The following is a 23,191-nucleotide window of genomic DNA, read 5'->3' as shown; positions in this document are numbered from 1 at the left end:
GGGACAGAGAGAGGGAGAGAGAGAGACAGGAGGGAGGGAGAGAGAGAGGAAGAGAGAGATAGGAGGGAGGGAGAGAGAGAGAGGAAGAGAGAGACAGGAGGGAGGGAGAGACAAGGTGGGAGAGGGACACAGGGGAGAGGGAGAGAGAGGGGTGGGAGAGAGAGGGAGAGGGAGACACAGGGGAGAGGATGGGAGAGAATGGACCCCTAGCTTCTCCTTCGACCCTCGTGCCAGGTCAGAGGGGACAGGTGTAGTTGGACAGGACAGGGACACTGCGGGGGCTTCAGCCCGAGCAGGTATTTCACCCTCCTGATCCGACCCGTCAGATCAAACGTGTCCAAGCTCGGAGCCGAGGGGACGTTCCTGGACATGGTCGACAGGAAGAGTGAAGGTTGGGCAGGAAACAAAACCAAAAAAGTGACAGCACTAGTGTATTATCACCAACCACCAGTAAAGGTCAGCGGAGGGCCACTGGGTTTTGGTTGATGGCAGTGACATCAACATGCTTTATCTAGCTTTCACTTTCGTTTAAGTCAAAACCAGATCAAATGACCAAATGTCAAGAGGTGGATATCATTGGATTATCATTGGATTTGTCTCAACCTACATAATCTAGCTCACATTATTTGAAGGAGTTTGGAGTTGGAATGAGAGGATGACAAATTTCATTCAACAGCTGTGCATGACATGACAGCAGGTAGGCTAAAGTTACTTCATTAGCTAGCCAGGCTAGCTTTGGCTGGCTAGCTACAGCAGCACATGCTTTAGCTAAGAGGTTTATTCATTAATTTTTGTAATATTAGCTAATGGCAAGAACACTGCTAGTTAAATAAAGTCATACTAACCTCATTAGCTCGTCTGTATTCCAGTGCAAGGTCTGGATGACGAGATTGTAGATGCTTTATTAAGTTTGATGTGTTACCTGCACAACGGAGGCCATCATCTATCGCTTTTCCTTGTTTATATGGTTTAAAACCAAAATAGTTCCATATTAAACTTTTCGAGTTATGTTTCTTCAATAATGTTACATTTGATGGTGCGGACTCTGAGCTAGGGAACGCTTCTGACATTACGATAGTCTACTGAGAACAAGACTGGCTTGCGCCCAGACATACAGATAATGTCAATATTACTGCGGAGTTGCATGTGTGCGCAAGCCAACACATTGGGAGCTGCACAACGGTGTCGCGAGCCAGTCTTCACATTAGCAGAAACCAGTGAATTTGGGAACAGAGGTAACATTGCCCCCCTGCCGTGTTCAACGGTAGTACCGTATTCCACGGTAGTACCGTTGTATAGAGCTTATAGTATAGTTGGCACCGTGACGTTTTGGCACCGCGGTAGACCGTTGGTACCGGTATATCGTGCAACACTAGACAGCACAGTAACGTGCACTGTTGAAGTAGGGAGTGAGGTGTGTGTGTGTGTGTGTGTGTGCGTGCGTGTGTGTGTGTGTGTGTGTGTCACCTACTCTTCATGGATGAACTCCTCCAGAGCAGCGCATTCAGACACCAGCTGAGGACACTCACACCTCAGAGCTACGAAGGACAGGATGGGCAGCAGGTCATCAGCCCCACTGTGGGAGAGAGAGAGAGAGAGAGAGAGGGGGAGAGGAGAGGAGAAGAGGGGAGAGAAGGAGCGAGGAAGAGAGAACGAGAGAAAAGCCGGGAGGGAAGGAGAGAAGGAGAGGGGGAGAGGAGAGAGAGAAGGAGGGGAGAGATGGATATTCACTTTAACAGGGCGCCATGATGAAATAGGACTGCAGCAGACTCTTCACCAAAAGGAGTTTGGAGAGCGAATGTTGAACATTTCAAAGAAATCTTTAGGGAGGGCGAATTACACAACTGCTGATTGGCTGATAGCATGCTAGCTGGTCCAGTGACATTTGTTTATCAGGCCTGACACGCTAGGCCCTGGATCGGTAGCCGCCCAGGCCCAGCCGGGACTAGTCTGGCCTGGGGTTGCGTGAGAAGCGCGCTGGCTGGCTTGGGCCGAGGTAACAGGACACTCAGGTTAGCGTGTTGGAAGGCTTGGGAGGAGGTGTGGAGTACAGGCTTGTATAACCGGAGATTAACGGAGATGTGTCTAAACAACCCCGGGGAACCAAAACACAGCTCACACCCCTGATCACAACGTAGGGAGCGTCACTCAGTACCTGCAAGTACACATACGGGTCTGTAGACACACACACGCACGCACGCACACACACACACACACGCACGCGCATGGGTCTGTCTCTACATTCCAAGTTTAATGGAACAAAAGTCCTTAGTTACAGTGAGCACTGTTGTCAGTGGAAATGTGACAACGCCTGGCCAGTGTTTCTGGTCGGTCTTGATAAAGCGTGACAGAGAAACTCATGTGGGGAGAAAGAGAAGAGCAGAGAGCGAGGACATCACAGAGAGAGGTAGAGAGAGGGGGAACGGGGACACAGAGGGATGGAGAGGAATGAACCATAGGCAAGAGCAGGAACAAGAAAGATTGAGAGAGAGAGAGGGAGAGACAGGGAGGGAGGGAGGAAGAGGGAAAAAAAAGAAAGCAGAAAGCACAGACAAAGACGAAGACGAGTACAAACAACCCCCCAGACAGTCCAAGACAAAGAACAGAGGATGAATGAATGAGGAAGTGACCGCTGAAAGGATGGAGGGAGGGAGGAAGGGAGGGGGGGTGGAGAGAGTGTGAAGTTCATGTTTGGTAGAAACCTAAGGGGAGAAGAGTGGGGTGGGGGGGTAGTGGAGGAGCAGGGAGAGGAGGAGAGGAGGAAGGAGCAGCCAGCTACCCACGACAGCACTCAGCTCTCTCCGTCTCTGTCCAGTGAGTTGGATAGAAAGAGACGGATGTGCAATTTTTAGAATCCATTCATATACCCAACCTTGTCAGAAGACCAACATATTAATAGCTGAAATAACAGAAGACGAGTTGAATAGTGTGATTTCCAGGCTGAAACCTAGGGCGCCTGGCCCAGATGGTTCTTCTACTGAGCGGTACAAGACCGTCCGGGCTGAGTTAGTACAGAGTCGTCTTTTGACATTGAACACAGCTTTAAAAGACGGGACAATACCGCCGACATAGAGAGAAGCTATAGAAAGACTGACTGTGGGTCATTCAGGTCACTCTGTCAGTCCACAAAAATGTCCACAAAAGTACAACGCTGCCCTTGTCCACAAAAGCACTGTGACACCACAGCTGTTACTAATCCACTAATTAGTCAAGAGAGGAGAAGATTCAGCCAGATTGAAAACGCTTGTAGCCGACTCTATAGCTCGCACGTGGTCGCAGCTAATGCACTTGTTACATTTTCCTTTTGTTTTTAAAACTTAGCCTTTTAAATTGCTGGATTATCTTCCAGCATATTAATGCACATCATTGTTACTGTACATGCCTTTTTTCAGATATACACTTCAGCAATATAACTACTGGACATTTTGGTGGATACACATTATTTAAAAAAAGGATAGTGATAATTAAAGGACTAATTAAGTCATGCTGTTAACTTATTACTTAATGTTCCATGTAGCTGCAAGGCTATTACTTTGTGAATGGTGAGTTGCTCCTCTAAATAAAGCATTGGAAAAAAGGGACAAAAAAGAGAGACAGATGTGGACCAGTGACCCCTTTCAACACATTAATACCATCCATGAGAGAGAGGAGCCCGAAAGACAGATGGAGAGAAAAACACAGAGAAAGAAAGAGAGTTGTGGCAGGTTTTTTTTCTTCTGAAACTAGATTTGGGCTTTGGGGTGAGCGTTGGCTAGCTGGCTTCGGCGAGCCCAGCCCACATCCTCTGAGAGGGCAGTTTGTTTTAAAGGCTGCGGCCGGCTGATCGGACCCGGGCCGCAGCACCACGCAGCTGCTCTGGGCTGACGGTTTAGCATGTGGCGCTAGCTGGTGAGTCGTGACACACTTACCTCATCGGTTTCCTACCCACACTTGTGACCCTGAACCTCACTGTGCAGTGGTTAGTCTTGAAGCAGCAGACTCCGCCCCCCCCAGGCAAACCGCCCTGTAAACTCTCCCATTCCTCACAGCTGAGCTCTCTCTCTCTCTGCCTTGCTTTCTCACTAGAACTAATAAACAGCTTCTCATCGGCTTGTTCAACTCCTCTCCATGCCTGCGTCCCCCTTTGCCAGACTGCTAATGAGAGAGGGATATTCTTGTTTCTGAGGGTCAAATAAGTGGTGAAACGTCAGTAGGGCACTCTGTAACTGTTAGATATTCTCTGATCCATGTCTCTGTAACTGTTAGATATTCTCTGATCCATGTCTCTGTAACTGTTAGATATTCTCTGATCCATGTCTCTGTAACTGTTAGATATTCTCTGATCCATGTCTCTGTAACTGTTAGATACTCTCTGACCCATGTCTCTGTAACTGTTAGATATTCTCTGACCCATGTCTCTGTAACTGTTAGATACTCTCTGACCCATGTCTCTGTAACTGTTAGATATTCTCTGATCCATGTCTCTGTAACTGTTAGATACTCTCTGACCCATGTCTCTGTAACTGTTACTCTCTGACCCATGTCTCTGTCTGGTCTGACTATCCTGCTACCCCTCTGCACTCAGAAGATTCTTCCTCTCTCCTCCTCTCTACCCCCCCCCCCCCCCCCCCATTCCATCAGCCCTTGGTTGGGCCCTGGCTCTGGTCCAGCTGCCGACAGGACGACCCAATTTCAGGGTCAGCCCGGATGAGGCACTCTGCAGGGGGCAGCCGGCCCAGGACAGACCCCCGCTGCGTCTGGTCTAGCTGAGCCCTGATGTGCTCTGACAAGGGAGGGGGGAGAGGGCTGGGGGTACTCCTGCAGGAGGCCTTCAATTATGTTTGGGCACTTCCACAAAACCTCTGAGAGTCCTTCCCTTTGTCCACTCTGATAAGCATGAACACAGGAGCCAGGGGGCCGACGCTCTTTAGCTACGATTTGTTTGTGAGTCGTGTGTGTTTGTAGTTGTGTGTATGTATGTACTGTACGTGTGTGTGTGTGTGTGTGTGTGTGTGTACTCACATGGCAGCTGTTTTGGGAGGAGAGTCTGACTCATGGAGACATCTGTAGTCCTCGGCACACGCACAGATCAAACGCAACGTCCGCACTGCAACACAACAGCCAGCAATGCATTACAAGTGATGAGGGACAGGTACGGTGTGTGTGTGTGTGTGTGTGTGTGTGTGTGTGTGTGTGTGTGTGTGTGTGTGTGTGTGTGTGTGTGTGTGTGTGTGTGTGCGTGCGCGATGTATGAATATCAATAGTTCAGAGCCACATAGCCCATGACAATGGACTACTGCTCCCAGGGCAGATGGTCTAGATGAACACATGACCTAAAGCTGTGTTTCCTCAAGATCACCCACCCCTGACCCTGTCCCCCCTGTCCTGTCCTCAAGATCACCCACCCCTGACCCTGTCCCCCCTGTCCTGTCCTCAAGATCACCCACCCCTGACCCTGTCCCCCCTGTCCTGTCCTCAAGATCACCCACCCCTGACCCTGTCCCCTCTGTCCTGTCCTCAAGATCACCCACCCCTGACCCTGTCCCCCCTGTCCTGTCCCCCCTGTCCTGTCCTCAAGATCACCCATCCCTGACCCTGTCCCCCCTGTCCTTTCTCCAGACCTTCCTTGAGATGATCTCTGATGTAAACCTACTGGATAGGTGAAAGCATGAGCTCCTCTACACAGCTGACACCAATCTAGTCCCGTCAGATCAGTGATACTGAGTGCAGGCACGTCCAAATAACTCATCTGGGTGCAGGTGTATGAGAGGAAGACCACGAGGGAGCACATACCAGTGTGGGTCCCTTCTCTCCTATTCCCTGAGCGTTCAGACAGGCCTCTATCCAGCCCCTGTGTGTGGGTCCCTTCTCTCCTATTCCCTTCTCTCTATCCAGCCCCTTTCACAACTGCGCTACTATCTGGCTGGTCTACGCAGTCCCTTATGCCATGGCAAAGATGCAAAACTCCTTGATAAAAGTGTAGCAGAGAAATGTCAAAAGTACTCGCATACGCACAAGGGTTGTGTTGAAACAGCCGCTGCTAGTAAACAGGTTTAATCTTTATATAAAACACAAGTCATATTTTTACAAAATGAATCGTCCGAAATCGCTTGTCTTCTTCTGCGTTTCTGCCATTGAGCTCAATATGTTTCTGCCACGGGTGGCAATCTCAGCGCTCCCCATCGGCCACTGCTGGTCGGAAGCTAAAATGCAACAAATAGCTTCTGACCAGCAGTGGTGTTTCAGCTAAAGATTAAACATGTAAAATTTCTCTGCTACAAATTATAATAATAAAAAATATAAATTATAATTATAATATTATTGTAAACCAGCCAGACGGTAACGCAGACCCCAAAGGGGCTAGCCTCTAGCCTGCCCTGTCCCCAAAGGGGCTAGCCTCTAGCCTGACCTGTCCCCAAAGGGGCTAGCCTTTAGCCTGACCTGTCCCCAAAGGGGCTAGCCTCTAGCCTGACCTGTCCCCAAAGGGGCTAGCCTCTAGCCTGCCCTGTTCCCAAAGGGGCTAGCCTCTAGCCTGACCTGTCCCCAAAGGGGCTAACCTCTAGCTTGACCTGTCCCCAAAGGGGCTAGCCTCTAGCCTGCCCTGTCCCCAAAGGGGCTAGCCTCTAGCCTCTAGCCTCCTGGTGTGGGTCTCACTCACCCAGACAGTCCAGCTTCCTCTGAGGGCAGCAGTCCCTGCAGAGCAGACGCAGCTCCTGCACCGCAGACTCGTAGGGGTAGGAACCACGCAGCACCGCAGGGTCCCGGGGGAACAGTTTGTCTGCGACACCGATGTCCGCGGGCAAGGTTTCCCTGCAGAGGCGCATGCTGCACTCCAGCGATTGCTCTCTCTCTCTGTGGACCTTCCTGCTCAGCCCGGGACACGGGGAGGGGGCGGTTAGGGTCAAACGCCGGATATGTAACACATATATATGTCTGATTATCACATTCATGCAACGTTGACGACAGTGATCAGAGAGAGAGAGAGAGAGAGAGAGAGAGAGCAGCAGTGATCAGAGAGAGAGAGAGAGAGAGAGAGAGAGCAGCAGTGATCAGAGAGAGAGAGAGAGAGAGAGAGAGAGAGCAGCAGTGATCAGAGAGAGAGAGAGAGAGAGAGAGAGAGCAGCAGTGATCAGAGAGAGAGAGAGACAGCAGTGATCAGAGAGAGAGAGACAGCAGTGATCAGAGAGAGAGAGAGACAGCAGTGATCAGAGAGAGAGAGAGCAGTGATCAGAGAGAGAGACAGCAGCAGTAATCAGAGAGAGAGAGAGAGAGAGAGAGAGACAGCAGTGATCAGAGAGAGAGAGAGCAGTGATCAGAGAGAGAGAGAGAGAGAGACAGCAGCAGTGATCAGAGGGAGAGAGACAGCAGGTGATGAAGGTTATGGCCTGTTGATGGGCCGATGCTGCCATCTACTGGCCACTGCGCAACAAACACGACAAACATACAGTTGATCCCCAGTGATGTTACGCTCCATGCAGTACTCACAACACGGTGTTGACCTCGCAATGGGCGTCGATACAAATGTATTGATGCTTGCATCAATTTGGCAAAAACCATGTGATTTTTTTGAACGAAGCTTCGTACGTCACTCACTCACCCGACTCCTCTTTTGTATTTTGCCCAAAATTCCTCTAGGACTTGACTTGTCAATCAGTCGATAGAGCCGCCATACCATGAAATGACCAGCAGATGTCATTATAGAGCTGTTGTATCGACTGCATCGATAGTGACACTTTTCCCACACAGTTGTCGAATATATCTATGCGTCATGAAGCTTAGTTTCCCCCATCACTACTGATCAAAGCTGGAAAATGGACATAAAGTGCACACAGTTCTCAGTAGATACACTATGTGTGTTACATTTTACCACATTTTAAGCAGTCTCCTTTCCTACTCTCTCCGAGGTGAAGAGATGGGGCAGAGCAGTGTTTTCTACAGAGCAGCAGTACCTGAAGAGAGCCAGCAGAGGGCTCCAGAGCGGGGTGAAGAAGGCCTCCTCTAGACTGGCGACACACAGGTCTTTAGAGTTGGCTGTGTTGAGGCACTCGAAGGAGAGCAGACACAGGGAGAGCAGCTGGTCTGAAAACGCACACGTGCACACACGCACACACACACGCACACACACACGCACACGCACACACACGCACACGCACACACACAGTTCAGAATGGGTAGCATATATACCCAAGTGGCAAATTTGTGACTCACACACACACACACTCATACACATACTCACTCCCTCCCTCCCTCCCTCCCTCCCTCCCTCCCTCACACACTCACACACTCACTCACTCACTCACTCACTCACTCACTCACTCACTCACACACTCACACACTCACACACTCACTCACTCACACACTCACACACTCACACACTCACACACTCATACACATACTCCCTCCCTCCCTCCCTCCCTCCCTCCCTCCCTCCCTCCCTCACTCACACACTCACACACTCACACACTCACACACTCACACACACACTCACACACACACACCTATGGCGATATGGATATCCTTGACGATGGCTTTCAGGTGCTCTTTGAGGGCGTTGACCTCCAGGTCCTGGATCAGGGTCTCGTCCTCCGCCTGGCTTGAGGATTCAAAGGTCAGATCGTCTTCCGCGTCCGTGGTGATGTCACCGTGGGGCGGGGCCCAGTCCAGCTGGGTCAGGAACTGTTCCAAGTCCTCGAAGGAGTTCTCCCGGTCCACAACAACGCAGTGGTCGGCACCGGGGTAGCTGTCCAGCTCCTCCTCGTTAGCGTTGAGGTCGTGTGAGGGGACGGACAGGGAGTTGAAGGGGGTGCTGGAGGCGGGCCGGGTCGGGTCCGGGTGGAGGAGGTTCTGGGCGCTGCGCGACGGCTTCAGAGGGAGGGCGGGGCTTGCCGGGATGCCCTTGCTCACGATTGGGTAGAGTCGGTTGTAGATGCGGTACTGGTGCTTCTTCAGTAGTTTCATCACAGGGTGGTCTGGACGACTGGGGTAGTCACGGTGACCGCACGCGCGCACACACACACACACAGGCAAAAACAGGAACACACACACATTACATACACACACAGATTCCATTCAGAATGAAGGTGAAGTTGTTTTTCGGAGCAGTAGAGCCTCCTCAGTTCTAGATGGGATCAAGCTCTTTTCTGCCAGGAAAAGGCACTGTGGAAATTAACGCTGTTTTACTCGGCTCCTGCTGACCAGTACCTGAGCAGGTAAGAGACCAGGCCTGAGACCAGCGACGCATCGTCTGGGTGCTTCTTCAGGTTGGCTTTCCACACCTTGGGCCAGTCCTGCAGGTCAACCATAGGATGAGGATGGAGGAGGTCAGCACACGCACTCATGGCAGCATCCACACACACATACACGCACACACACATGCACACACACACACAGAAACACACAAACACATACATGCAAACACACAGAAACACACACACACACACACACGCACACACACACGCGCACACAGGTTCCTACAGTGCTAAACACAGGTATAGGTGGAGCCGTCAGCTCTGTGCCCACAGGAGACTCAGACTCACGTGATCTTGCTCATATTCCAGGACGTTGGCGTACAAAAGCCTCTGCTCCTGCTCTTCTGCTGTCACTGTGCCTGATGACACGAACCTCCTGTACACACACACACGCACACACGCACACACACACACGCGCGCGCACACACACACACACACAAAGACTTTAGAATGTAGGTGACTTAGATATCCGCTAATCATCTAGTCACTTTTCTGTCCCAATCGTGGGCTCTGGCTTAACCGCCAGGCCAGACGATGTTGCATTATGGAGAATGAGAGTCTGTCAGACTTCACGCTGGATGGTCAGAGAAATGAGAGTCTGTCAGACTTCACGCTGGATGGTCAGAGAAATGAGAGTCTGTCAGACTTCACGCTGGATGGTCAGAGAAATGAGAGTCTGTCAGACTTCACGCTGGATGGTCAGAGAAATGAGAGTCTGTCAGACTTCACGCTGGATGGTCAGAGAAATGAGAGTTAGAATGCTGCTAATTAGGTATGAGGACAGTCACGTCACCATGGCCACCATGAACAAACAGCTCTGGCAAAGACAGACGGGCTGGCAGACGGATAAAGAGAGAGAGAGAGAGAGAGAGAGACACAGACAGGCAGACAGGCAGACAGGCGGACAGAGAGGCGGACAGACAGGCGGACAGAGAGGGACAGAAAGAGAGAAATAGGAACACAGACGGGTATGTCTCACCTGTTGGCCTCCTCCTGCAGTCTCAGTCTCCTCTCCTCCATTTTCCTCTGGAGCTTCAGGCATTAAGGAAACTAAACCCCCACAACACACTAACCCTCACACACACTAACCCTCCACACACACTCACCCTCCACACACTAACCCTCCACACACACTCACCCTCCACACACACTAACCCCCACACACACACTAACCCTCACACACACTAACCCTCCACACACTAACCCTCCACACACACTAACCCTCCACACACACTAACCCTCCACACACACTAACCCTCCACACACACTAACCCTCCACACACACTAACCCCCACACACACTAACCCTCCACACACACTAACCCTCCACACACACTAACCCTCCACACACACTAACCCTCCACACACACTAACCCTCCACACACACTAACCCTCCACACACACTAACCCTCCACACACACTAACCCCCACACACACTAACCCCCCACACACACTAACCCTCCACACACACTCACCCCCACACACACTAACCCTCCACACACTAACCCTCCACACACTAACCCTCCACACACTAACCCCCACACACACTAACCCTCCACACACACTAACCCTCCACACACACTAACCCTCCACACACACTAACCCTCCACACACACTAACCCCCACACACACTAACCCCCCACACACACTCACCCTCCACACACACTCACCCCCACACACACTAACCCTCCACACACTAACCCTCCACACACTAACCCTCCACACACTAACCCTCCACACACACTAACCCTCCACACACACTAACCCTCCACACACACTAACCCTCCACACACACTAACCCTCCACACACACTAACCCTCCACACACACTCACCCCCACACACACTAACCCTCCACACACTAACCCTCCACACACTAACCCTCCACACACTAACCCTCCACACACACTAACCCTCCACACACACTAACCCTCCACACACACTAACCCTCCACACACACTCACCCTCCACACACACTAACCCTCCACACACACTAACCCTCCTCACACACTAACCCTCCTCACACACTAACCCTCCTCACACACTAACCCTCCACACACACTAACCCTCCACACACACTAACCCTCCCCACACACTAACCCCCACACACACTAACCCTCCACACACACTAACCCTCCACACACTAACCCTCACACACACTAACCCTCCACACACACTAACCCCCACACACACTAACCCTCCACACACACTAACCCTCCACACACACTAACCCTCCACACACACTAACCCTCCACACACACTAACCCTCCACACACACTAACCCTCCTCACACACTAACCCTCCTCACACACTAACCCTCCACACACACTAACCCTCCACACACACTAACCCTCCCCACACACTAACCCCCACACACACTAACCCTCCACACACACTAACCCCCACACACACTAACCCTCCACACACACTAACCCTCCACACACACTAACCCTCCACACACACTAACCCTCCACACACACTAACCCTCCACACACACTAACCCCCACACACACTAACCCCCCACACACACTAACCCTCCACACACACTCACCCCCACACACACTAACCCTCCACACACTAACCCTCCACACACTAACCCTCCACACACTAACCCTCCACACACACTAACCCTCCACACACACTAACCCTCCACACACACTAACCCTCCACACACACTCACCCTCCACACACACTAACCCTCCACACACACTAACCCTCCTCACACACTAACCCTCCTCACACACTAACCCTCCTCACACACTAACCCTCCACACACACTAACCCTCCACACACACTAACCCTCCCCACACACTAACCCCCACACACACTAACCCTCCACACACACTAACCCTCCACACACTAACCCTCACACACACTAACCCTCCACACACACTAACCCCCACACACACTAACCCTCCACACACACTAACCCTCCACACACACTAACCCTCCACACACACTAACCCTCCACACACACTAACCCTCCACACACACTAACCCTCCTCACACACTAACCCTCCTCACACACTAACCCTCCACACACACTAACCCTCCACACACACTAACCCTCCCCACACACTAACCCCCACACACACTAACCCTCCACACACACTAACCCCCACACACACTAACCCTCCACACACACTAACCCTCCACACACACTAACCCTCCACACACACTAACCCTCCACACACACTAACCCTCCACACACACTAACCCCCACACACACTAACCCACCACACACTAACCCTCCACACACACTAACCCCCACACACACTAACCCTCCACACACACTAACCCTCCACACACACTAACCCTCCACACACACTAACCCTCCACACACACTAACCCTCCACACACACTAACCCTCCTCACACACTAACCCTCCACACACTAACCCTCCACACACTAACCCTCCACACACACTAACCCTCCTCACACACTAACCCTCCACACACTAACCCTCCACACACTAACCCTCCACACACACTAACCCCCCCACACACACTAACCCTCCACACACACTAACCCTCCACACACACTAACCCTCCACACACTAACCCTCCACACACTAACCCTCCACACACACTAACCCTCCACACACACTAACCCTCCACACACACTAACCCCCACACACACTAACCCTCCACACACACTAACCCCCACACACACTAACCCTCCACACACACTAACCCTCCACACACACTAACCCTCCACACACACTAACCCTCCACACACAATAACCCTCCACACACACTAACCCTCCACACACTAACCCCCCCACACACACTAACCCTCCACACACACTAACCCTCCACACACACTAACCCTCACACACACTAACCCTCCACACACACTAACCCTCCACACACACTAACCCTCCACACACACTAACCCTCCACACACACTTACCCTCACACACACTAACCCTCCACACACACTAACCCCCACACACACTAACCCTCCACACACACTAACCCTCCACACACTAACCCTCCACACACTAACCCTCCACACACACTAACCCTCCACACACACTAATCCTCCACACACACTAACCCTCCACACTCTAACCCTCCACACACACTAACCCTCCACACACACTAACCCTCCACAGAGTCCCAGCTGGACCTCAACACACACTGGGTCACCCTCTGTATATACATATTACTTCTGGCAACACAACCAGACGCATACAATCATCAGAGACCACAAAATCTAAGAAAGTGCTTCAAAATCAATCCAGTACCCAGACTCTCTGAGGAGATCAATCAATCCTACGTCTGTTTATTTCAGCCTCCCCTTAGAACGGCAACAACACGGGATCAAAGGAACAAACCAGCAATGGCGTCCACCCCTCACGCACCTACCCCCCCCCCCCCCATTCACATACACTCACACACCCACAGTTGAGGACTGGATGAGGCCAGTCAATAACGTAAGCTCCTCCACACTGACTCAGTCCTACTGTCCCTGTCCCACTGACCCAAACGGAGGAACCCAAGCAGAAGGATACGGCGTCCTGCCGGGCCTTGGCTATGATAAGGTTCTCCATCATCTGCCTCTGGAGAGACAGAGTCTGCAAGGAGGAGAAAAGGTTCTTTAGAGATTCCCAGACATTTCTGATGAGTTCATCTTGCATGCAGCCTCAATTCAGATTATAATTGTGACCACTTCTGTGAAATTCATATTGCAAAGCAATATAATTTACAAATCATGGTTAAATAATATTACAACTGTAGGCTACAGTGTATCATGCGTAGAGTAGCCTATCTGTGAGAAATATGTAACGATATGTAGGCCTATGTGAGGTGAATGATCAGTAAATTAAACGATGCGTAACCCCAGGTCATTGTTTGTGTGTAATATGAGATCACTGCGTAACCCCAGTTCATTGTGCGTTATGTGCGATGAATGCAACAGTTGAATGTTTGGAGGGTTGGTTAGCAATACCTGCAGAAACAACTTTAGTTTTTTCCAGTATATCCGCATGTCCATTTGGGCTTTATGTCGTCGGAACAATCTTGGTATCTATATCACAGAATTTCAAATATAAAGTTGTTCTACTGTAGCGTTAGCGCTGTTCTTCGCGTGAGAATTCCGTTTCAATTCCACGCAAATACTTACCGTAGCAAAAGTGAATCCCTCCCTCTTGAGCCAACTAAGTACAAATTGAGAGACAACTGTACCCGAGTTAGTTTTTATTATGCCCATATCTTCGCCAAAATCTCACACGGGTGTAGGATCATTGGCTGAACCCTTCAGCTGACTGGAAATATCCGAATCTTACAGGAGCGGCGGTGTGTAGGCTGTGTGTGCGTGTGTGCGTGTGTGTGTGTGTGTGTGTGTGTGTGTGTGTGTGTGTGTATGTGCGCGGCTGTCCCCAGACTCCCCACTCCCCAAACAAATCGCTGAGGTCAAACCAGCAGACAAGTCGGAAATCATAGTCAAGCGGTCCGCCCTTTCATTTGCGCATCCACTCGGGTTATTACGGTAAAGCGTTTTTTATCGGCAAAACATCGAGTTGACGCCGTCGCTTTCGTTCATTTAGGTTACAGTCGAGTCAACTAAACTACTATGGTTTGATTCAGAAAGTGAAAGGACGTTCTGATGTGGCATTTCAAAATAAAATACTTCTATAATGTCATATATAAAGTGTGTTACCCTGTCAGTTTTGTCTCTCTGTTTTTTGTTTTTTTTCAGGACATTCTGATGTGGCATTTCAAAATAAGGGCCCTCTACAATGTAATGTATACACTGTTAGCTCAAATGTAATTGACATTTTAAGAAAACCGCCCATAATCCAAGACCGATTCCACTTCAGAGTGGTAGCAGACCAGCTCAGACACGGGCGTACCGGAGGCCCCCACGGTGCAGGAGCCCCGGAGCTTAGGAGGCCCCCGCGGTGCAGGAGCCCCGGAGCTTAGGAGGCCCCACTAGATTTTATTTCTTTACATGTTGTAACCTCTTAGATTTCCAGTCGTAACAGGAACAGGACGTAGAGGGCGGGACTTCCCTTATATGTTGCAAGGCACCCCGTCAAGTGTATCATTGTAATGACTATTTGCTCACCTGTGATAGGGCGAGCCGGCTGATCATAAATGCTCATCTAAAGATCTAAAGAGTGTTATAGCTCTGGAGGCCCCATGGCCCGACCTGCGGTGGAGCCCCGAAAAATATGTGCAACTGTATAAGTGTCACTCAGAAACTTTCAGGACATTCTGATGTGGTCTGCTACCACTCTGAAGTGGAATGGGTCTTGGATTTGGAGTTTCCTTAAATTCTTTTTTTTTTTTTTTTTTTTTTTAATTTGAGGTAACAGAGTGTATGACGTTTTAGAGGGCCTTTATTTTGAAATGCCATGTCAGAATGTCCTGAAGGTTTCTGAGCACCACTCAGAGGTGGTCTGCTACGGTGGTCTTGGATTATGAGCGGTTTCCTTTAAATTCTAATCTGAAAATTGAGTTTACAGTATATATGACAGTTTCTGAAATGTTCATGTAAATGTGCTTGTCAAGTGATTCTAATGTGTGTCCTCATGGTAATAATGATATCTGAAACCACACGTACACATACACACATACACACACTAACCAGAGAAGTCTTCTGAGTGGCTTGTCCAGGGTGCAACCTTGCCAAACGAGCTTCATAATTGGCTTTCAACTTCTGGTTCAGACGTGAAGCCTCCTCAATTGGTGTGAGCTCCCTTTAACACACACACACACACACATACACACGCAGACAGACACAGATACACACACACACACACATATACATGACATGCACACACACACACACACACACACACGTACATAGACGCACGCACATGCACACACATGCACACACACACAGGTGGAGAGGGAGAAATGAGAAAGTGAGTGGAAAACAGTAGTTGAGTACCATGTACAGTAAATTAGTGTAAAAAATGCATTTAATTTACATGTATGACGGGTGGTGACGCAACATCCGTGGGTGAACTCCCTGTGTTTGTTGCAGTACTGACATCTTGTCAGTTAGTGAATGGACTTAGTGCTCAAAGCTTTAGAAACTCAGTCCCAATCTATACTAACACACAATGGCTCTTCTGCAACAGCTACCTCAGTCTCCTGCCTCTCAGACATGTGTACAGTACCAAAGATCTACAGTGATAACATTGATAAGAGTGGGTTTCTGATGGGATTCCTTACCTTTGGACCAATGAAATGATCTAAACTCCACCCACCCATGCTACCCAAATGTGTAAAACAAATATGCCTTTTGTCATGAGTTCTGATGATGCAGTAGCCGTTTCTGCTTTTTGTCACTGCCTGTTGTTGACTCCTCCCCCCAAACCTGTAATGATTACCACTTGCTCACTTCTTCATGTCCTGTGACTCGGCTGTCTGCAGCCTCTGGAAGACTTCGGGAGGCAGGAAGGGTGAGACCTTGTCCCCTCCTCCCCCCTCCGACAGGGCCCTGCGGTGTCCGGGCAGTCTGGGCTCAGCAGCTCGCGGCCCCGTGTCCTCAACGCTCTCCTGTGGTGCAACTGAGGAGAGGAAGAGGAAACAGGGAGAAGCGTGACATGCTGTGTGGAAAAGGCCACGTGAGTAATGTAATGTGAGTAGCCATTGGCAACCATTGCAAAATTCGGGGGGGGTATATTCACCAGTCATTCCCCTGCTTGCTACAGGAAGTGCTACGGGTTGGGTACGCAAGGAGGAGGAGGAGGAGGTGGGGGCGTTGGGTTCATCGCTCCTCCCTATGAAGGACTTGGCTCTCTCCAAACACTGCTCAGCCAACCTCAGCATCCTCTCCACCTCCACCGCCGCCATCTCACCCTCCTCTGCACACAGGGAGAGAGGCGAGGGTGAAGCCAGATGGGAGAAAAGGCAAACATTTGTTGTCTTGTATGTAAATATCAAAGGACCATGTTGGAAATAAGTGTTTACACTTTCACGTCATCCCTCGGATTACTGTTTTTACTCAATCCATAAATAAAATCAATCAATCATTTACAAAAACGGGCATCTACATAGAAACCAAAATGAAGTATTCGTAATAAGTATTGCACACATCAATAAATCAAACATTTCTCCCTCTCCCCCTCTTTCCTAAATAAAAGAATGCAACTTCATCATTATTCATGCCATCATATACAAGACAACCCTGGGACATGAGTGGTGCTGTCTCCATTGTTTGGTCTGAGCTGCTTTCCATCATCAGGAGGACACTAATGAACTGTGATGATGATCCCTGACTGATCAGATATATGATATAAGATGATGCTGATACAATCTAATCTTCACACTCTCTATTGTAATAGGGCATTGCAATCCTCATAATACGTCAAAAAAACAAATGACAAGTGTAAATCCTATCAACTGAGTATTTTAACAGTCTTTTATTAAGTTGGGCATGCAAATGTTTCACAACTTCACATCTTACTTTTCGGCACTGATGCATCCTCAAGAAGTGCATGGGAGATGTAGTTGATACTCCTCAGATATTCACAATACGCTTCCTAGAGACAGAAACACGTACGTGATCAATGTGTTTCCAATCAAGTCTCTATATTATAGAAACAGACATACGATGATAGCATGCATGATACACAATATCACTATACATTGACATATTGTTTCTTTTTCCGACATGGTTACATTGATGCATTGTAGCCACGCCTGTGCCCAGTCTGTTTACATGTCTGTTTACATGTCTGTTTACATGTCCAACACAGCGTGATTATCAAACCCGATAGCTCCAGAAACCCCTAGATGAGTAGCGAGGCGTCAGAGTACCTTGTGTTTATTCCCTGCGTCTAACTGGATGGCCACTTTAGCCATCTTCATAGCACTCTGGAGGGGCTTCACAACACCGTCGCACCCAGGGGCGGCCATGGTTGGACCGGATGTAGACTAACGGAAACTGTACAGTAAAGCTTTGCTGGTTTGTTTGTTTTAGAAATTGTTTCAATTTAGATTATCATTGCCAGTGTTTAAGACGTGTGTATTGGTCTATTCTGCATAGTCAATATCACTTGTGTATAAAATTGATGAGTGTTTTTCCGCAACCTATTATTGTCAAGCCAAATAGAAACAAATGCTGTGTCATAGCAGAGTTTTGAACAGAAAGTTGGTCGCTTATTTGAATAGCAAATGATTAAAATCAAGTATACTTTCCCATTATTCAGCACAGTCAGCAGATGGCGCTAGTATTGTGATCATGGATGTATTATATTAATCCTCTTTAGGTTTTCTCTTTGACCCCTTCCGGGTTCCGCCAATCTCGATATGAAGAAAAAAAGGAAGAAGCCTCCCGGGTTCCGTACTTCCGTTGTTTACAGTTCAGTTTGCAGGCTGATCCATTCCTTTTATATTGTATCAAAATATATTATGCATATGCCTTCATATACCATCAACAAGGACATAACTGCTAGAATGTAATACAGTCTGTTTGGAGAGAGACGCAGCAGCTGGTGGTGTTTGTATTTGGGCAATGATAGCTCAAGTTCTTCATGTAAGCCAGGCTACTTGGAAGTAACGTTAGTATCGAAAAGAAAGTGAGAATATCCTGCTTGTCTCGCCATGAAGAAGAGGAGCAGGAGACAGACGAGCCAGCCCCAGACTGCTGCTCCGGGGGGGAAGAACCTCGCTGGGAGAGGGAGATCCAAGAACCCGGTCAAGAACCCGGTCAAGAACCCGGTCAAGAACACGGTCAAGGTTCCACAACCATCGGTCCCGTGCGAGGGAAGAGTAGCATTAGACCAGGATGCTGCGCAAGGGGACGGGTCTGCGGTGGACACGGGGACAGACAGGGGGACAGCCGTGGAGCCAGAGGCACAGGAGCGTCCGGTGAACAGATCAAAGCCTTCAGGTGAGTGAGTCACTTGTATTATACTGCTTATATTATACTATAGCTTCGTTGATTAACCCAGTTTTTTAAATCAACATTGTTTACAACCACAAGTATATCTTCCATTATTTGAGTTTTCAGATGCCTCTGTGTGTGTGTAGCAAGCGCAGGGCTGAAGGAACAGGCCGGGCCTCGTATAATGGACGTATGACCTGACCTGACTGTCCTTACAGGATCAGGTAGACTGTCCACAGCGTTCTGTCGACTCTGTCACGGGAGGTTCTCACCGAGGAGCCTGCGTAACGCCTTCGACAAGGCGTCGCCGCAGGTGCCAACGCCCAAGCAGACAGAGCCGGCGGCTGGCGAGTCACATCTGCTCTTCCACTCGGACTTCCAGCGCCTGGTGGGCGTGCCGCTCGACCGCGACCCGCAGTTGCCCCAGTTCGTCTGCAAGAACTGCCACACCAAGTTCTACAAGTGCCACAGCATCCTGCTGACCTTCCTGCAGAGGGTCAACCTCGCGCCAACAGGGAGAGATGGCGGCGCCAAAGACAGGTGAGGCTAAAGGTCGACTAAGCTAGAGGTGGCTCTCTTATTGGCTCAGTGCCGATGACGTCTCCGTCACAAACCAATCTGAATCTGCCCAAAACTCTTCCCGACATGGCCAGCTCTGCGCAGAGTAGACGGCACGCGAAAGAAACGGCGATCAGCTTGTCGGTCCCCTGCTGTTTGGGCTGACTGTGGGGTTGGTGTGTGACCTGTAGTCTCCTGTCACTCTGTCCTCTTTCAGGACCTGTCTGTCTGTCTGTCTGTCTGTATACAGCAGTCTGTAGCTTGAGGGAACAAGCCTAGGTTAAGGATTGTTATTGGACGATAGGGTTGTATCGTTCACACCTCACTCTTCAGCCTCAGTCAAGCCAGGTTTACTTCTACACAAGGCCTTGGTCAGGAGCTGCTGGAGACAGACATGATGTTAATAGTTTGTTTCTATTTCAGGAATAATTTACAATCATCAGCAGTGGATCACAGTATGATGTGTAAGTGGATGATGGCCAGCAGATCAAAATGCCTCCCAGAGAGACAGAATCCTGTGTAGACACCGGCATGTATCCCACCTCATTTAATTGCATCCAAATTTTCAGTTTGGAGACATGAAGGCTGTGTTGTTTTCTGCTCTGTTCTGTTGTATTATATTCGACTCTATCCCTCTCCCAGCCCCCCCCGTCAACTCGGACCCCCAGTGCCTCCTCGGCCTGGTGTCGTGGGCACACCACCATGGGGGGGCCTGTAGTTCCTGCCCCAGCCTGAGGGAGTTGCTGGAGGGCCAGTGCTGGGGCTCCATCAGGGCAGTGTGGGGATGTGTGGACGGCCATAGCTACGTGATGGACACCCAGACCACCACGCCGAGAGCCAACCCCGAACACGCCATGGCCACCGGCGGTGACTCCATCCTGGAGGGAGAGGGGCAGTGGAGAGGGGACGAGACCCCAGTACGAAGCACCTCCACCCGGGCCCGGCCCAGCCCTGGAGACACCCGTCAGACCCAGAGCTCCATGCAGACCAGGGCTACCACCATCAACACTGGCGGTGAGACAGGGGCGGAGAGAGAGACATACAGAGTAGTATGAAAGCAACAACTCATCCAGGGAGTGTATCGTGAACAAACCGTGGGTTGATGGCGCTCGGCTGCAGCCCGTGATCACAGCACACCCATGGGTTATTCGTGAATACCTTCCTGTGAGTTATTGCTTCAATAACCCGTTCTAGTTCTCTCAATAGTTTCCTTACTGCATTATGGTTTGTGACTCACTTTTTTTTCCTGTTGATAGAATCTGGCATGTAAGGCTGGACTGTAATTGTGAGTCACTGATGTCTTCGCTGTGTTGGTTCGGTTCCCAGAGTTCCTGGGGAGTGAGGAGACTCCGTCCCCGGCCACCCCCGCCCTCGTGGAGGACAGGACAGGTGACAGCGACCTCTCTGACAGGTGAGACACCACTGAATCATCAGGTACAGGTGGGTGCTGGGGAAGTATGCATTCAGAGTTCAACCAATCAAACAAATCAAGGAGTCTGACTGTGTGTGTGTGTGTGTGTGTGTGTGTGTGTGTGTGTGTGTGTGTGTGTGTGTGTGTGTGTGTGTGTGTGTGTGTGTGTGTAATCGATCTCAGGGACGTGTCCAGCTATGAAGAGTTTGAAGACAGGAGGAAGTGTGATGATATGTTGTTCCAACCCTACCCAGAGAAGAAGTGAGTAAACTGATCCAGGAACACTGAACAACACACACAGTTTACTGATTAAACAACCACACACAACCGGTTGGAACTACATAGTTCACTGCATATAAGATAAGAGAGACACATTAAAGCCAATGCATTAAAAGGATAGTTCACTATGTTGGATGTTAGACCCTATTTGTGGTCTGTCTACCATGAACCTGTCACGCTGAGACCAGAACTGATCGTTCCAGTATTGAGCTAGCGCTAGTTTTCTGCAGGCTCTCACTGGGCTACAATGGAAGTTAATGGGACTTATGTAGATGCGTTGGAAAAACTATGATTAATGTACTAGTCCAAGACGAGAAGCAAAGGGTGTAATCTTACCTGTCTCTGGGTTTTAGGTTCATGGTAGGCAGACCACAAATAAGGTCGAAGGTCTAAATAGTGAGTGTTGAGCTATTATCAGCCTCTAAAACAAGCTTTCATCTTTCCGAGTGAAAATGAAATGAGCCTGTGTGCTTCTGGACTCGGGACCAGGGGGAAGGAACTCCTCTGTTTGGAGTAGATGTGGATGATCAGTAAAGGATCTGGGCTCTGACATGTTTGGTGGTCTTTCTCTCCTCTTTCTCGGGGCGTTGCAGAGTGGCGCCCCCCAAGAAGAGGAGCCGAGCAGTGAAGCCCCCCCAGGAAGTTAAGGTCAGGAAGAAGCCGGGGCCTAAGCCAGGCTGGAAGAAGAAGTTCAAGACAGAGAGGTGAGAGTAATAGAGATGCGCACCCGAATCCGCGTGCACTCATCAATGATCCACCCGCCACCCACCCGACATAATTATCTTCTAAAATGTAGAGACCCGCACCCAACCTGCCAAACATGAAGTTATTGTATTTTCATTTAAATTATGTCCAGCTGTTCGTGCTCATTGGCTTTTCATATAGGCGCATTTTCTTGACTTAAACAATTGAAAGATTATAGGCTTTCGCAGGATCTTGATTGACGAAGTGGTCGAGGGTATTTGAGTGAGCTGCTGGCAGGTCTTGCGCTTTCTCACAGTTGTTATAATATAATTTATATACTTATAGTAGTTATTAAATACGAATATAACTGACAAATCCACCCGCAATCCACCCGAAATGAATCACAATGTTGATTTTTATTGGCCCACCCACCCGCGGAGGCGGATATCTGCGGATGTCACGGATATATCCGCAATATTCACATCTCTAATGACCAACTACTGTACAGGCTGGATGGAATGGATGGCTTTCGGGTTTTTTTAGTGGTTCTCAGCCATTGTTTGTCTTTCACATTATTTGTGTGAATAAATCAACTGGCTCTTAAGGGTAACAGACAGTCTCATTCCTGGGAAGGAGAGAGGCTTGAGAACACCGGTTCTCTCTTGCAACTTGAGAGCATTTCTCACATCACCTCTGTCTCTGCCCACCTTAGCCCAGGGCCATGTCAGGAAAGAGGGATGTTTTACCCCCTTTAGAACTCTCTCGGTGGCCTAGCCTTTGGTTTTCAGGACCATAAACAATAGTCCTGGTATCTGAGTACAGGTCAGGGCCAGAATGCCCTGTTCTCTTTTATCCCTGCAATCATTGGTTAATAGAGATTTACATATTCATGTTTGGGTTGTGTCTAACACAAGTGCTTTATACACTCTGATACATACATTCTGATTACATTTCTTTTGACGTGACTACTTATAGTCATGACTGAAAAACTTTGGCTATAAATTAACTATGAATAAAACACTTTGATGTGAATGGAGAAACAAGGCAATTCTTCTTTATGGGTTGATTAAACAAACAAATCCCAGACAAACTTCATATATCTGTTGTTTTGGGTCAAGCAACCTTTCAGTCGAAACAACCTTGATCCAGATGCATGATGGGTAGGGGATGGTAAAGAAGATGGTTTGTT

The 23,191-nt window shown here is 49.4% G+C and overlaps 2 protein-coding genes across 2 annotated transcripts in view; one reads left to right on the top strand and one right to left on the bottom strand.

The window, feature by feature from the left end:
- Positions 1-18,100, bottom strand: part of vps9d1 (VPS9 domain containing 1) — a gene marked incomplete at its 5' end in the record, with an annotated part of 21,162 nt that extends 3,062 nt beyond the window's left edge. The window contains 14 exons of the mRNA XM_084452583.1: positions 1,472-1,576; positions 5,002-5,086; positions 6,638-6,843; positions 7,929-8,058; positions 8,478-8,956; positions 9,181-9,266; positions 9,516-9,603; positions 10,207-10,259; positions 13,741-13,803; positions 15,819-15,930; positions 16,581-16,749; positions 16,870-17,046; positions 17,649-17,724; positions 18,002-18,100. Coding sequence (XP_084308709.1) covers positions 1,472-1,576; positions 5,002-5,086; positions 6,638-6,843; positions 7,929-8,058; positions 8,478-8,956; positions 9,181-9,266; positions 9,516-9,603; positions 10,207-10,259; positions 13,741-13,803; positions 15,819-15,930; positions 16,581-16,749; positions 16,870-17,046; positions 17,649-17,724; positions 18,002-18,100 — 1,928 coding nt within the window. The remainder of the gene's footprint in view (positions 1-1,471; positions 1,577-5,001; positions 5,087-6,637; positions 6,844-7,928; positions 8,059-8,477; positions 8,957-9,180; positions 9,267-9,515; positions 9,604-10,206; positions 10,260-13,740; positions 13,804-15,818; positions 15,931-16,580; positions 16,750-16,869; positions 17,047-17,648; positions 17,725-18,001) is intronic.
- Positions 18,101-18,624: 524 nt separating this feature from the next.
- Positions 18,625-22,026, top strand: znf276 (zinc finger protein 276; the record flags this gene model as incomplete). The annotated part of the gene is made up of 7 exons (XM_084453255.1): positions 18,625-19,076; positions 19,289-19,610; positions 20,052-20,092; positions 20,271-20,642; positions 20,955-21,039; positions 21,223-21,300; positions 21,912-22,026. The coding sequence occupies exons 1-7, from the start codon at positions 18,788-18,790 to the stop codon at positions 22,024-22,026; spliced, it is 1,302 nt and encodes a 433-aa protein (XP_084309381.1). The 5' UTR covers positions 18,625-18,787.
- Positions 22,027-23,191: the final 1,165 nt, after the last annotated feature.

The sequence above is a fragment of the Borostomias antarcticus genome (assembly GCF_949987555.1).
Source record: "Borostomias antarcticus genome assembly, chromosome: 18".
Taxonomy (NCBI): domain Eukaryota; kingdom Metazoa; phylum Chordata; class Actinopteri; order Stomiiformes; family Stomiidae; genus Borostomias; species Borostomias antarcticus.
The sequence above is the reverse complement of the archived record's forward strand: the minus strand, read 5'-3'. Positions and strand labels throughout refer to the sequence as shown.